Source organism: Wolffia australiana, chromosome 2 (genome assembly GCF_029677425.1).
Source record: "Wolffia australiana isolate 7733 chromosome 2, ASM2967742v1".
In the NCBI taxonomy this organism is placed as follows: Eukaryota; Viridiplantae; Streptophyta; class Magnoliopsida; order Alismatales; family Araceae; genus Wolffia; species Wolffia australiana.
In genome coordinates this window covers 11,802,610-11,818,763 of record NC_135836.1, presented here as the reverse complement: position 1 = coordinate 11,818,763, position 16,154 = coordinate 11,802,610, and the positions used below count along the sequence as shown (strand labels likewise).

General features: G+C 45.7%; 3 protein-coding genes across 5 annotated transcripts; 1 reads left to right on the top strand and 2 right to left on the bottom strand.

Annotated features, from left to right (window-relative positions):
• Positions 1-1,928: 1,928 nt before the first annotated feature.
• On the top strand, positions 1,929-4,327 carry LOC144716863 (chaperone (DUF3353)). Its single transcript, XM_078592119.1, has 3 exons — positions 1,929-2,369; positions 3,221-3,575; positions 4,046-4,327. Exons 1-3 carry the CDS (start codon positions 2,007-2,009, stop codon positions 4,219-4,221), a joined length of 894 nt encoding a protein of 297 aa, XP_078448245.1. The 5' UTR covers positions 1,929-2,006; the 3' UTR covers positions 4,222-4,327.
• LOC144716860 (protein ALTERED PHOSPHATE STARVATION RESPONSE 1-like) lies at positions 4,302-7,996 on the bottom strand. Its single transcript, XM_078592115.1, has 4 exons — positions 6,922-7,996; positions 6,591-6,823; positions 6,301-6,524; positions 4,302-5,124 (listed from the first exon to the last, which is right to left on the bottom strand). The coding sequence occupies exons 1-4, from the start codon at positions 7,760-7,762 to the stop codon at positions 4,374-4,376; spliced, it is 2,049 nt and encodes a 682-aa protein (XP_078448241.1). The 5' UTR covers positions 7,763-7,996; the 3' UTR covers positions 4,302-4,373.
• A 125-nt stretch (positions 7,997-8,121) lies between these two features.
• On the bottom strand, positions 8,122-10,889 carry LOC144716861 (putative protein phosphatase 2C 60). 3 transcript variants are annotated; one of them, XM_078592118.1, is made up of 6 exons: positions 10,584-10,889; positions 10,377-10,440; positions 9,949-10,282; positions 8,896-9,263; positions 8,598-8,834; positions 8,122-8,450 (listed from the first exon to the last, which is right to left on the bottom strand). In XM_078592118.1, the coding sequence occupies exons 3-6, from the start codon at positions 10,265-10,267 to the stop codon at positions 8,193-8,195; spliced, it is 1,182 nt and encodes a 393-aa protein (XP_078448244.1). In that variant the 5' UTR covers positions 10,268-10,282; positions 10,377-10,440; positions 10,584-10,889; the 3' UTR covers positions 8,122-8,192. The 3 variants fall into 3 exon arrangements, with proteins under 3 accessions (XP_078448244.1, XP_078448243.1, XP_078448242.1); XM_078592117.1 differs by lacking the exon at positions 10,377-10,440 and having other exon boundaries at positions 9,949-10,319; positions 10,584-10,888; XM_078592116.1 differs by lacking the exon at positions 10,377-10,440 and having other exon boundaries at positions 10,584-10,888.
• Between the last annotated feature and the right edge of the window lie 5,265 nt (positions 10,890-16,154).

The window sequence follows — 16,154 nt, the reverse complement described above, 5'->3', positions numbered from 1 at the left end:
GCCGTCACAGCTGCCGGACCGACTGCAATCGTCAAAGCGGTGCAGCCGCCGAGCGCCGCCACAACCACCGGAGCAGCCGCAGTCGCTAGGGCGGCTGCAAGCGTTGACGCCGGACGCCGCCACCGGGCATGCCGTTGCCCCGCGCCGCTACCTCACTGGGCGCCGTCACTGGGCTCCTCCACCGTGCCCTGCGCCCCGTCGATCATTGCTGACCCGCGACGTCTCGACGAAAGACGCCCCGGGGCGCCATTCCTCACCGCCCCGAAGTGGTTGTCGCCCCAAGCGCAGGACATCCTCAACGAGTCTTCCGCTGACCTCTACGAAGGGCTCCAGTGCTACTCCGCCTGTTGAGCCGCCACGATCTCTCCGGCCCGTCTGCTCCGAATCACCGCTGACCGTCGACGACACTACACTATGAGCCACCGCCGATGAGGTACGCCATCCTCTCTCGTCTCTCGTTTATTTATCACTTGCAGTATATCATCGTCTTGACTCCACTGCGCTCGGGCTAGGTAGGTGAGAGAGGACGAATTGAGAGAACTACGATCAACTGAGTGTCCTACCAGTACAGACGAGTACGTCCGTTACGTGCGAGCCCTACGGATAGATTCCATTTGGCTGTAGACGCCTTCGTCGCTCCGACCAGGTTCGAGAGGCCATAGTAGCCGTCACCCTACGGCCCCGTCCAAGCTTGGAGCTCGGCGCCTCCATCGAGTCGGAGCCTGCACGTACGACACGTAGGTCATTTAGAGCATCGTAGTCGCATAACCTGTTAGGGTTTCATCCGTCGGACGATGACACTGCCGTAGTCCGGTACCAGCATCCCTTATCGGCACTGAACCATCATATTCAGTGTCGACCGGATGACGTCCTAGACGACGTCCGACATCACTTGGTACTATCATCTTCATATAAGGTTATTGACATATTATAAATGAAATAAACATTTATATTCAATGTATGAAATAGTATCTGAATCATTTTTTTGTCATGATTTATATTCAATGTATGAAATAATATCTGAATCATGTGATAAAGGTACGAAACTACCGTATATAATTTTCAAATTTTAATCACATGTTTATCAATTTTAATTTATGTAAAACTAATGTGAAAGTATGACCATAGGAGAGATTAAAAATACAATTTTTCAAAAAATACGTTTGAAAATTGTATATGGACATAAAAATATATGTGATTTTTCTACTATTACAATGGTGATATAATGTTGATTTATTTTGTGTCGGGCATTATTTCTGGTGCATCTCTAAATAAGTTTAAGATTTGGCATTTTGCCATAATATAACGCACAGATATTGATGTATGACTGTAATGTGATTAAGCAATAACATCTAGTATCTTTGACACCATTTATAGTGTAGTGAGAGTACATAGATATAAGAAAAATAAAAAAATAGATAAATAAAATAAGTTATCATTTTGGAATAATTCATGCCCCCTCTTTCAAAAATATCATTGGCAGATAATAAAATCAATTGATATAAGAAATTCTAATAATAAAAAAATTTATTTTTTTGGGGATAAAGATAAAGTATGAATAAAATTATTGTATTCTTTTTCTGGGGAACCAATATAATTTCGTGACAAGGACTTACACTTCCTCTCTTTGGATGTACACCTTCGTAAAATAAGATACTTTTCTGGTGGTAGGACTCTTACTAAACAACTTCATCAGATCTCAACAAGAACATATGAGCAAAATAAGTTAAATTTGATACAAAAAATTATCAGGAAGTAATTTTTGTTAGGTCATGAAGTTGAATATTCATTTTTCATTTGATGCGAAAGTATATTTCCTCCCCCACTTAAAACTTTGGGCCGAATCGTTGTGTCCGGCCCAATAGTCGGCCCAATAGGCTGACTTCTCTCTCCCTCTCTCTCAGTCACACACGCATCCCCGTTCTCCATAGTTCACCCACGAACAAAAATCTCGTCTTCCAAGCAGACTATCACAGAAAGAGGACGAGAGACGGAGAGAAGAAGCTATGGCGGCCGCTCTCACGCTCAATCGCGCCATCATCCTCCCCAATCGGATCCGATCTTCGTCCAATCCCAAGTCCTCCGTCGCTGGGATCTCCGATCGATTGTGCTGGACCACGATAAGGAATCAAAGGCGCTGGGGGTTCTCTACTCGCTTCACGCCCCCTTCGAGAACCTACCCTGGAAGCCGAATTGTATCGTCTTCTGCTGGATTCAGAGCGGATGACTCGTCCACGCCCTCCGAGATGTCTTTGGAGAGCGCGTTGAAGCTGCTGGGCGTCGCCGAGGGCTCCTCTTTTGATGAGATCCTCCGCGCCAAGAACACCACCCTTGCGGCCTGCAAGGAAGATCCAGAAGCTGTCGCCAAGGTCTTACCTTTTTTCATCTTTTCTTTGAATTTTGTGATCCGCATAACCTATTATTGTTGTGGGAGATCAACATCCTGCCTAAATGTTTAGAATTTTAGCTTAGTAGTAAACGCTCAAATTCCTGGAGGTTCCATCACAAAATCAACACATTGTGTGTGGGGGGGGACTGTTGTGAGATCAACATCCGGTCTCTACGTTAGGAATATAGGCATCAGCCATAGCTTTTGGTACTATGGTTATATCTCAAATTCTAACATATGATCAAAGCCAAGGTTGCAGGTTAAAATCCCAACACCGACACATTGTTTGCGTCTCAGCCATGTTTAGGCCATTGGTAGGTTGGGATGGTTGAACTGTGTGATGTGGAAATTTGCCCAAATTGGGTGAATTTCTGACTTTCCTAAACCCCTTAGCCGGTGAAAAGGGTAGTTTTGGGGTGGAAATCCAAACCGCCCACTGCCCCTTATAGGCCTGACCAAAGGACTATAATCTTGCAGGGTTGCAAGCGACCTAATCAAAACTCAGTCAGAAAATATCGTGTTAACAGGTTTTGAACCCTTGATCTAATCAAACTAACCGATCCTTAATCATTCTTATACTCGATTTTCAATGCATGAGTCGTTTATTCAACAACAATATAGTGGATTCTCAGCGGGCTGTGCGAAGGGCATTGGCAATTGCGCAATGAGTGGACCTTCCGTGGCAACAGGTGTTGTTGGGTAGTGTTGGAGACTAATATCCTGGCTAAATATTAATATCATTAGCGCCCTTGCTACAAGCTATAGCTTTTATCGCAATGGTAAACGCACAAATTCTAACAATTATAATGATTTCATGTTGGTGTGATGCAGGTGGAGGCTGCATATGACATGCTGCTAATGCAAAGTCTCATGCAGAGGAGAGCTGGAAAGGTGGTGAACAGCGGCATCCGCTATGCTGACGTGAAGCCTGAGAGGGCTTCAAGCACTGGATCAATGCCTCAGTGGCTGCAATCGACGGCCAAGAACCCTCCAGTGGCTGTTGAATCACCATCCAGCCGTAGCTTGGGAATCCAGGGGGGAGTGTATGGTGCACTGATGGTGTGTACCTTTGTGACTGGCTCTTCGTCGACTGGGCCGTATACTGGAGCTGATGTTCCAGGGTTGCTTCTCGCCACCGGATTCGGCGCCTCCCTCTACTTTTTGTCAAAGAAGAACATCAAACTGGGTAAGAGCAAGATTCTCATGATAATCAGGGATGATCATTTGCTCCTCAAATCTATCATCCAATCAATCATCTTTTCCCAAAGCATCAGGTTCCTTGCCCATAATCTTTAAATAATTATTCAAGTTCCTGGAAACGTAGGATGTGAGATAGTTCCTATGCTTCATATTTTAATTGTTTAACGTTTCTCAGTTTAAAAGAAAAGGAAATGGGCCCACGGCAAGTTGGATGTAGGTGTGGTATAGTTTTTTCTGCACACAAATCAGACTTAACATTTAAGTCGCTGCCTGTTTTTATTCCAACGCTTTAATAGCCTGCTTTTCCTCGCATGTTCGTTGGATTTGTCTGCATAGAAATGACATCCGACATTCAACTTTCAACCTGCAGAGAAGTGTCAAACGCTTTCAATATTTGGAATTACGTTCAATCTTTCGTTTCTCCATTCTGAAAACCAGCTTCTTTTGATATTCAAGGAAAGGCGACGCTGATCACAGCCGGAGGCCTCGTGGCGGGGGCGGTGGTGGGATCAGCCGTCGAGCAGTGGCTGCAGGTTGACATCGTCCCGTTCATGGGTATCCGCTCTCCTGCAGTGATTGTAAGCGAGTTCATCCTCCTCTCCCAGTTCCTTTTCTCTCTTTATCTCCGGTAGGGGGGGGTGATCTAATCAAAATACCATAAACCCCCTGCCACCGCTGTAATTAGACCCTAATCCTTTTGTTACTCAGCGTGCGAAAGTAAATTATCTCTGGAACGGATCCGATCGTGCAAAGAACAGATCAATGTACAGGATAAGTAAGCGGGTCATCTACAGGGGATGTCTTCCTTGACGACGGAGGCGAGGGAGGAGTAGAGCTCCAGCGAGTCCCGGGAGAAGTCGGCGAGGGAGTGGAAGACGTTGGCGAGCCCGGTCCTGAGTCCGTCGAGCGCGGCGCGCTGGGTGGCCTGCATGCACTCGCGGTGCTTCCACTTCTCGGCCTCGAGCCGGTCCCGAGCCGCCTGGATCCGCTCCTTCTTCTCGGCCAGGCCCTCGACGCGGTGCCAGACGTCAGTCTCGGCCTTGGCCTCCGAGAGCTTGGGCTCGAGGATGCGGTTCTCGGCACGCTGGAGAGAAACCTCGGTCTTGTCGAGCTCCTTCGCCTGCGCATCGACCCGCCGCTTCTGGTTCTGCTCTTCCTCCTGCTTCCTGCAGAGTGCCCGCAGGTCGCGGGCCAAGGACTTCATCGCATCACCGACCTGAGCCTCCGGCAGCCTCTGCACCGCGGCGAGCCAGTCCCGGCAGAGGACGACGAGCCCGGGCGCGAGCCCCAGCTCGGGGCCCAGGAACTTGGCTAGCCAGCCGTGGACCGCCTCCACGTACTCCCTCTGCGCCACGAGGTAACACTGGAAGCACGCTCGCCAGCTCTGCACCTCGGCGAGCAGCTGGACCGTCGCGTTTCGGTGCAGGTGCGTGCTGAATTTGCCGTAGGCCGGCGACGTGAAGGCCTTCACTTGGACCATGATCCGGTTCTGGCTCTCATGTGCTTCCACCATCGTCCTCCACGTCTCCGTCAACCTACGTGCAGAGATCCAAAATCAACGCTTTTAAGACGGGCTAAGGATAGATAGATAGAGAGATAGACATAGAGATAGATAGAGAGAAAGAGATATAGATAGAGAGATATACAGATAGATAGAGAGAGAGATAGATAGATACAGTTAGATAAAGAGAGATAGATAGAGAGATATACAGATAGATAGAGAGAGAGAGAGTTAGATAGATAGACAGAGATAGATAGAGTGACAGATATATAGAGAGATGGATGGAGAAAGTGATAGATATATAGAGAGATAGATATAGAGAGATGGATATATAGATAAGAGTGATAGATAAATAGTAAGAGAGATAGATAGACAGATAGAGAGTTAGATATATAGATAGATAGAGTGATAGATAAATAGTAAGATAGATAGAGAGATAGATAGATAGACAGATAGAGAGTTAGATATATAGATAGATAGAGTGATAGATAAATAGTAAGATAGAGAGAGAGATAGATAGACAGATAGAGAGTTAGATATGTAGATAGATAGAGTGATAGATAAATAGTAAGATACATAGAGAGATAGATAGACAGATAGAGAGTTAGATAGAGAGAGATAGATAGATTGATAGAGATATAGAGAGATAGAAAGAGAGATATAGATAGATAAACAGATAGAGAGATAAATAGATAGATAGATGGATAGAGAGAGAGAAAGAGAGATAGATAGAGAGATAGATACATAGATAGATAGATAGCGGTATAGACATAGATAGATAGATAGATAGCGATATAGACATAGATAGATTGATAGATAGCGACATAGACATAGACATAGATAGATAGATAGATAGCGATATAGACATAGATAGATAGATAGCGATATAGACATAGATAGATAGATAGATAGACATAGATAGATAGATAGCGGTATAGACATAGATAGATAGATAGATACATACATAGCGATATAGACATAGATAGATAGATAGCGGTATAGACATAGATAGATAAATAGATAGATAGATAGATAGATAGATAGATAGCGATATAGACATAGATAGATAGATAGCGATATAGACATAGATAGATAGATACATAGATAGATAGATAGCGATATAGACATAGATAGATAGATGCATAGATAGATAGATAGCGATATAGAGATAGATAGATGAGATAGATAGATTTGATAGATAGATAGAAACCCTTTGATGAGCTCGACGAGCTGGGGCTCGAGCTCTTCGTCCCGCAGCTTCTGAATCCTCTCGGACATGGTCTCCACGCTGCGGAGGGTGACGAGAATTCTCGTGTACAGGTCCTTGGCCGCGGACTTGGTCTTGTCGGCAGCGCGAGAATCCACCCCCTTGGCGTTGTTCGTAGTAAGCTGAGTGCACTTGCGCTCGTAGATCCGACGGACGCGATCCCCCGCCTGCAAATTCGATCTTTAGCCGATCATTTTCGGAAACAAGTTAAGGATTCGGGATCGACCCGTCACCTTAACTTCCTCGTAGAGCTTCTTCTCCCACGCGTACAGTCTCTGCAGAGTCAGGGAATGGCTGCCCGACGCCATCCCTCCGTAGTCGTCGAAGAGGCAGGAGCTCGCTCTCCCGTCTACCGACGACACGTCCCTCGAGCTCGACGCGATAAGGCTCTTGAACGATGAAGAAGACGACTGCGAGGAAGGAGACCGGTGCCATGTAATGGCTTGCACCAGCTTCGACGAGTTCTCTGCAGACCGAGATCGAGCACGAGATTAAAACAAAATAAAAAATAAAAAAATAAAAAAAGCAAGGATCTTTGCAGCAGTCCGAGGAGAAAAATCTCGCCTTTCTTGTTATTCTCCTCGACGACGCCTGCGTGGGGGTCGAGGGTGTTGGCCTCGAGCATCCTGGAGACCTCCCGGCCGGAATCGTAAGCCTTGATGAAGAGATCGACGACGTCCTTCAACGCGTCGAGAAGCTCTCTCCCCTTGTCTGTCTCTTCCACTACGGCCAGCCCATTCTCGGCGGTCTCTTCGACAGGCTTCTTCTCGCAGTTCACCAGCTTCTTCCCCCGTTTGATACGTTCGGCGAGGCATTCTCCGTCGCCCTGCAGACCCTCCTCTTCAAGCTCCGGTATCCCCTCTTCCTCGCGTACGGCCCTTAGGTCCTCCTCGGAGCTCTGGTGAAGGGTCCCCGACGGGGGGGCCGTTTCCGTCATGACTCCGTCGAACGGGTCGAAGAAGTCCCAGCCGAAGCTCCTCATGGGGGACGGCGCCGGGGGCGGGTTATCGGCGTAGAAGCAGCCGTAGTCTACGGCTTTGGACGGAACGGCGGCCGCTTCTTCGGCGGAGGAAGAGGAAGAAGAAGAAGAGGGAGAACGGGACCAGCGGAAGACGGCGGTCTCCGTTTTGGGCTCGGACGGGGTCTGGCGGAGGAAGGACGGTTCGGAGACGGCGGAGGACGACGGCAGCGTGATGAGGAAATGGGCTGGCGAGGAGTGTCTAGCGACGAAGAGGCTGACGGCGCCGGCGACGGAGTAGAGCGAGTGAACGTAACGGCTGTGGGCGTCGGCCAGCGCGCACCGCCGCTCGACGGCGGACTTGATCAGCCGCTTCCGTTCTCTACAAGTGGCCACGGCTTCGTCTTCGTCCCCTACTCCCAGCTTGGAGGCGGCGCACCCCCCCATCTCTCTCTCTCTCTCTCTCCCTCTTTCCTTCCTCTCCTCTCGAACTCGAAGAGAAACCCTTGTAGCTTCGTTCGTAAATACCTAGAACGGGGGAGAAGGATAGACAGAGAAAAAGATTGATAGAGCGAAAGAGGGAAAAAGTGGCGGTGCGGGCTCTGGTTTGGGTTCGTTGTCAGGTAGCGCCGAGGCTCGCCGGCCGACAAGACGTAGGAAAATTTTTAAAAAAGATGTAATTAATGAAGGGGCAGCGGTCGTACTGTGAACTGGCCCCCCGAGTCATGCATGTCAACTCAGGCGCGTCGGGAATCGTTCACACACGGGCTGGGGCAGGGCGAGTCAGCGGGTTGACTGTGTTGACATTTGACAAAGGAATATTCAATTCAATACGAGGGGAACGGAAAGACCGGGAACAGAGAGTTATTCGTCTTCCTCAGGTGAGTTCGGGGAGAGAAGAGTAAGGGGCGAGGGAGCTCGGGCGGACGCTTACGCCGCCGCCTCTCACAGAAACCGGCGGGCAGCACGCGGCGGCGGCATCGTTGTCCAGGTCGATGAAGACGACGACGACGGTGATATCGTCGTGGAAGTGCCGCCTCACGCCGCGGTCTATCTTGTTCAAGTCCGAGAACCTCATCTCCCTCTTCTTCGCTGCTGCCCTCAGCGCCGCCTTCACCAGCCTCCGTGCGCTGCCCTGTGGAGTAAACCGTGGGATAAGCTCCAACAATGAACAATTCATGTGGGTGGTGTCAGGCACCCATATAAACGCTGATGAACAATTCACTTAATAAATAAAAACCATCTAGGTGGTGTTCAGGACAATTGATAGAATAAGACTTACGCTGCGGGGATGGGTGCGGACGATGTCGACGGCTTCCTGGTTGCTGAGGTGCTCCCAGAGACCGTCCGATGCGAAGATAAGGAACTGATCCTGCGGCTGCAAAGGCTGCACAAGGATCGACGGCTCCCCGCTGAGGATCGGCCTCTTCAGCGGCTGCTTTAGCCGGAATTTCGAGAACAGTGGCTCCCTGTTGAACTCCGCCTTCTTTAGGTAAAAGTCTCCGATTGACCTAGACACCTGCAACGGCGATTCAGGCACAACCCGCAGTATAATCGGCAGAGAGAGACACTCGTTTAACCTGAATTATGCCCTTGACACGCCAGACGTTGTGCTTCAAGACGACGATCTGAGGGTCGTCGGGGTGGAGGGAGAAGAGCTCCTGGCGCACCGATTCGATGCTGGCGTTGTGCTCGGCAGAGAGCTGAACGGCAAGGACCTCGCCGGTGGCCTTGACCCGCCGACCGAGCACAGCGCGGGAGTCGCCGAGGTTGGCCAGGAAGAGGGTTCCATTGCAGATGACGCCGACCAAGCAGCACGAGCCGACGGCTGCGATCTGTGGCTTGATCGCCCACTGCCTTGCCACCAGAGAGAGGAAGCCCTCCTCTGTGGCCTGGAATGCCTTCCTTAGCGCGTCCGCGGACATGGACTGCTGCTCCGCCGAGAACCCTGCAAGAACCGAGAGTTGGCCATGGCGGACATAGTTCTGGATCGTCCCGGACGTGGATGAAGGATGGGACGGGACGAATTTGTCCCGTCCTACGTCCGATGTTAGCTCAGGGACAAAGGACGGGACGGAGTTTCGTCCACCAACAAAAAAAAAAGTCCCATCCAATAATCTCGGGACAGTTTTTCACCCTGTCCAGTCCTCCCGGGACGAATTTTCGTCCCTAAATTCATTCCAGACAAAAATTACCCATTTTAGATTTTTAATATATTAATATGGATTTCTTCAAGTTTTTTAGGGAATTACTGAGGAGATAGAACGCAAATGGACATATCTACAATTATTTTTAAATGGCATCAATTTGCATCATGAAAAAATACATGGACACTGATGCAAATCGTCATTAAGAGTCCACATGGCAACATCTCAACCATCCGATGTGAATCTGGCGGTTTTCCGTCTAGTTTAGTCCGTCGTCCGAGACCTTGACCTCCGGACGGATGGTCTTTTCATCCCACGTGACGAAAACCATCCCGTCCGGTGGTCCGCGGGATGAATTTTCGTCCCGAAATTCGTCAGTATCATCGGACGGGACGATTGTTTTGTCCCCGGACGAAAAATCGTCCCGTCCACGTCCCTGCACTATAATAGCGTACAACAAGGGATAGGAACTAAGGGGAAGCTTACGCTTGAGGTTCTGGAAGAGATTGTCGTTGACGTAGAGAGATGTCTCTGGGCCGCCATGGCCATCGTAGACGCCGACGAAGGTCCCCTGAGGACCCGTCTCTATGGAGCTGAGAGGGCCAGACTCGACCTGGCTCTGATCCTCCAGCAAGCTGTTAGCTTGGACGACGGCCATGGAGAATTCGCCGTTGAAGTGGCTCCCCAGGTCTTTGTACCAGAGGAGGCCGTCTTGCCGGCCGCCGGCGTCGCCGCCGGAGCGGCCATAGCTGCTCGGCGCCGGCTGCCAGCAGGCCCGCCCGAAGTTGATCAACGCCGCCAACATCCCTTCATCTCATCCCTGCCCACCCGGGGATCACGTTGAAGTATAAAAACTCCTGGGAATCAGAAAATCAGGGAAAATTCAAAGATAGAATCTCTCCGCGACGACCCACCCCCTCGCTAGGGTTCCGCGATCGAACTCCCCGCCCTCATCCGACACGGGAATAGCAGAGGCAGCTGTCGGAGGACGAGAAATCGATCGAAATCCGATTGAACGAGAGATTTGGTCTTAAAGGGAAGGCGGGGGGAGGGAGAAAACCCAAAACACGGGTAATCTTTTCCGGGAAAAAACGATTTCGGCAGGGAATAGGAAGCCATACCAGTTCGCGGAGAGAAATTCCGGGGCAATTGAATCTCCTTGGCCGATTTCCAGCGCGGCTTTGTTGGGCAGCGGCCAAACCGAGGCGAAAGACGAAGGTAGGCTCAGATCCAGCCAACTGCCTTGCCAAATGGACAGAACACGATGATGACTGAAGAAGGGGGGGGGGAGAATAGTAGAGCAGGCGGAGCTATGGCAGGACGCGAGATGCCCTGCCTGCCGAATTAGAGAGACGAAGAGAAGAAACAGCAGAAACCCAGGCTTTTATGCGTTCCCCTCTGGAAAGAGAAGGTGACAGACACCCGATTGGTCCAGTTGAGAAGATGAAGAAGAAGACCGTAACTTAAAAAAATTAAACAGGCGTATACTGGCGGGCAATTTTATATTTTAAACCTGAAAAAATCAAGGATCGTACTTATGTCATGAGATGCGTCAAGTCAGCCGAGGAGAGAGTCTGCGCGCAAATTGATTTTTTTAAGGGTATTGTCGTACGGAGGTAACGTCCGTCACGTACCCTGACGGGGAGTTAACGGAAAGCAAGTCGGGAACAATGTTGGGGGTGGGGGGGTGAGAATATCGAGAGAGGAGTCGTGGGGTTTTGGGAGCAGAAGTGGAAAGAAATAAGAGTGGAGGGGGGCAGCCGGCGTGGCCAGCGAGGCAGAGATATCACACGTGCGCCAGCGCTGCGCCGCGTGACGCTATTGGGTTCGGTATGACCAGGGTCGGAGTCCGGTGGTCTGGTCGGGTTGGCCGGTCTCTCTGACTCTCTCTCTCCCTCTCTCTCTCTCTCTCTCTCTCTCTCTCTCTCTCTCTCTCTCTCTCTCTCTCTCTCTCTCTCTCTCTCTCTCTCTCTCTCTCTCTCTCTCTCTCTCTCTCTCTCTCTCTCTCTCTCTCTCTCTCTCTCTCTCTCTCTCTCTCTCTCTCTCTCTCTCTCTCTCTCTCTCTCTCTCTCTCTCTCTCTCTCTCTCTCTCTCTCTCTCTCTCTCTCTCTCTCTCTCTCTCTCTCTCTCTCTCTCTCTCCCCCTCTCTCTCTCTCTCTCTCTCTCTCTCTCTCTCTCTCCCTCTCTCTCTCTCTCTCTCTCTCTCTCTCTCTCTCTCTCTCTCTCTCCCTCTCTCTCTCCCTCTCTCTCTCTCTCCCTCTCTCTCTCTCTCTCTCTCTCTCTCTCTCTCTCTCTCTCTCTCTCTCTCTCTCTCTCTCTCTCTCTCTCTCTCTCTCTCTCTCTCTCTCTCTCTCTCTCTCTCTCTCTCTCTCTCTCTCTCTCCCTTTCTCTCTCTTTTCCTCTCTCTCCCTTTCTCTCTCTCTCCCTCTCTCTCTCTCTCCCTCTCTCACACTCTCCCTCTCTCTTCTCTCCCTCTCTCACACTCTCCCTCTCTCTTCTCTACCTCTCTCTCTTCCTCTCTCTCCCTCTCTCTCCCTCTCTCTCTCACTCTCCCTCTCTCTCCCCTCTCCCTCTCTCCCTCTCCCTCTCTACCTCACTCTCTCCCTCTCCCTCTCCCTCTCTCTCCTCTCCTTTCCCTCTCTCTCTCTCTCACACACTCTCCCTCTCCTCTCCCCCTCTCTACATTTGTTAATAATCACTGGTTGAAAATTGTAGGATTAAACTTATCATGCATAACTATTAACTAGGATGATCTATCAAAAGTCTTTATGGAATGATGATAGAAATTAGTGTATAATCAGGAAAATAGTTATTTGTGATTTTCCCTGATAAAGCTGCTACGACAAGTATAAATTTTATAATTGATAACATTGTATTAATGCATTTTGAAATAAACTCGTGGTTATTGGTTTAACTTACTGTCTCATAAAATGTTTTTATTTATTAAATATATAATTTTGAGTGAAACCTTTGTGACTTCTCATTATAAAGTTGTCGTTACAACTTTAAAATTATCGATTTTAAATAATCAATATTTAGAATAAAATTCTGAAATTAAATTAAAATTACCTACACATTAAATTGAAATAATATCTCAAAACTGTCTCTAGGAGAGAGGTGCCAAGCAATATATGCAATTTCAAGTACCCCCAGTTTGATGTATTATCATTAATTTATCAGAACAAGGATAAACTTTAAAATTGGTTATAATCAATGAACACAAATTCTAATGAAATTTATTAAGATATAATTTAAAATTTTATTTAGAATAATAAATCGAAAATATTTTAAAGTATCTCTTCATAATTTCTAAAATTAGACTTTATCGTGATGACTTTCAATTTGATATATCAATAATATTCAATAAACGAATTTAGCGATCAACCCTGGATTCAATATTATAAATACAATAATATAAATTCATAAACTAAGGATAATATATCAAAATTCCCTGAGGAGAGAGATAGTAAGAAATGTATAAGTTCAAAAGTAATCATCTGAGAATACTAAATTGTCTTCTTTTAGATATCATTTTATCATAACACCATTTACAAACTTGTATTTTCAAGTTTTAATCCAACAGACAGTCATTTTATAATTTGTATGTATTTAGATAATTATTTATGTTTATTTATTCTAAGAATATTCATGATAAATTTGATGGTTTATGTCTTGTTTTAGCCTAGCCCATAGTCCTAATAACATGCAAATTATTAGGTTAATGCTATGAAATTTATTCGTTTCTGCATTAAAAATGTTATACATGCATGTTATCATTAGAATTTATTGCTATGTTAAGCTATTTTCTCACGTAGTATTCTTTTAAAAAATAATTTTCAGAGTTGGAATATATATATATATATATATTTACGAATTTTTTACTTTATATTTAAAGATATATTAATTTCCCACAAATAACTAATAATTTATATAGTTTATGACGTATTTTATTTAAATCAAATTTATCTAGTGATTTTTGGTCTTAAACTCTTGTCCTACTACGTGGTGCTACTTAATTTGGTCAAAGGGTTACCATTCAGGATTTTTAGCAATTATTATTGTATCTCATCATTTAAAAAAGGTGCCATTATGGCATCATAAAGCGTGATGCCATAATGTCTAATGATTAACTGACAATTTTATTTTCGCAAGTTGACATGGACCAATATAAAAAAGAAGCGATTAAATTTCTAGTAAATGCATGTGTAAAGACTGAGAACAAATAATTATTTTTATACGTTCCTTGAAGATAAAAAGTCAACAAAAGGCAATTTGTGTCGCCATGTCCTGTAATCATAATTTATAAATGAAGATAATGGCACACAGCATCGTGTCATTAAACAAAAACAAAATTGTTTTATTTGGCGTATAGAGAAGCATCACTATGTCACATATTAGTTATTTATGTAATGTACGCTTGTTTTTATTATTCAACACCGTGACTTGTGGATAATGGGAAAATGCACCAATTATTAAAAAGGGTGATGCAGAACGATAGGACCGGATTGATTGTCTGTTCTAGCATCAATTGGGCGAATGAAATGCAAGTGGGAATCAATGCTCATGCGACGTTAAAATTCAATGAGAAGTATAGACTCGGTGTTGAAAGACACCGATGACCAATAAATCACGGTAAGAGGGTCCTGTGTCTGCCACGAGACTCCCAATGACCCGGACATTCGGTTGAAGGCCAACGGAGTGAGCACGGCTATTGCCGCTAGTAGGCACGCCCTCGCCAGGTCCAACCAAGGGCGTACTGATAGAAATTCTATCCCTCAGAACGTTAATCCTATATACCTATCCTAACCCTGACAGTGGAGACACACTCAAGAGGTACTCAAAGAAATAATGTACGCGTAAATGGGTAGAGGTGCGGAGCGTAGCAGATTAGTTGTGACCTTGTTCTTTGTGTCAGTGATAATGGGAGCAAACGGGTGACCCTTCAATGACATGGACGGTGTGCAGCGACAGCGCAAGCGGCGCAAGCAGAGCTGATGGCAACAGCGTGGGTGATGGCACGTGTATCGGTATGCGGTTGGTACAACATAACATGGTGGTAGTGGCGCAATGATAACTTGCAAATTAACATGATTAATTAATGAATATTACATTATATTGATGTGTTTTAATGACTATATTTGCATGTTATCATATTAAAATAAAGATAAATACTTACACTTTCATTTTACTATTATTTCTGATTTTTTAATCATTTTTACATGGAATTTAACCTCATTTCAGTGAAGAAATATTTTTTTGCAGGACCTTAAATATTTGGCTAAAGGTTGGTAAGGGCGAATCGACGAGGTATATTTTTATGTAATTTTTCGACCTCTATATAGCCAAGAAATGATTTTTATATATTTAAATAATACATATTTAATTTATTGGGCATTTTTATATATACTTAAGGGCATCCACGTCATCTTCCCAAAATTCGAGTGAATGATTGGATAATTATTGATAAATAATAAGGAGAGAGAGAGATTATTTCTTTTACGCCACCGACATGCACGCGCACAGCGCATCCATGCGGCGTCAAGTTGTCGCGTGCATTTAACGCACGCGGCAACCGACAAGCACGTGTAATCTTTTTTTTATTATTTATGCGGCATCGATTCGCCACGTGCATTAAAATGCACGCAGAAATCAACGCCGCGTTTTAAAAAAGAGAAACAGCGCCGGTAAGCTCACCGCCCTTCTTTGAAATAACAGTCAAAAATTGCGGCTATCACCGACACACGTGCGTTAAAAAATATTTTATTGATTTTTTAGGCGCTGACAAGGTACGTGGTCAAATATTGCGGCTGGACTTGTTTGTTTTTTATTTTTTATATATACAGGTCGACGTGGCTTCTCTATAGCCATTGAAAAAGGCTAATCAATCTCCAATCATTACGGGTGGCCGACGCGAACAACGATGTGTTGACACGTGATACGATAAAGCAGAAAACGAGAAAGAATGCGTCAGCCAATCAGGATGATCCAACGGCCTAGATTTATCTTCACAAAAACCTTGATATCTTGAGATCTAGACGTCCAATTGGGCTGAAATTTTGAGGGTAGGTTCGTCTTTTCTCCCTCTACAATCCAGACGGTTGGATCTTTAAATGGAGGTCTGGAAATGGGCGAAAGTGACTTTTGGAGGCTCTCCCCAAGCAATTGGCCAGGAAGGACACATGAGGGATTCTTGAAGTCGATAGATCTTGGTTCTGAACTCAAATTTGCAAGTCTCTGATTTGTATTTCAATCATCTTCTTGAACGATTCTAATACGCCACGGCATGGGCGAAATGTACATGCCCTAGAAGTTTGTTTTGAATGAAATCAGCACTTCATTTTGATTCTGATTCAAGATCTGATTTTTTATCCTTAATTCTACATCAAGTTAAAACATTTCTGCTTCATTAGATTTTTAATTTAGGGTCGGATTTCATCTTTTCCCAAAATTCTTCACTTTCTCTCTCTAGTTAATTTGTCTAGTTTATCTCTCTATATTTTGATTTTTATTATTTAGGAATTTAATTCAATATATAAAAAACCTAAAAATAAAATTTGAATAGAAAATTCATCCATCTTGAAGTCCAATTTAAAAAATCCCTTTCTTGATTATTTAATTCCCAATTTTAATTAATAATCTGAATTAATCTAATCTTAAAATTAATATATTCCTATCTTGAATTTTCTGACCGA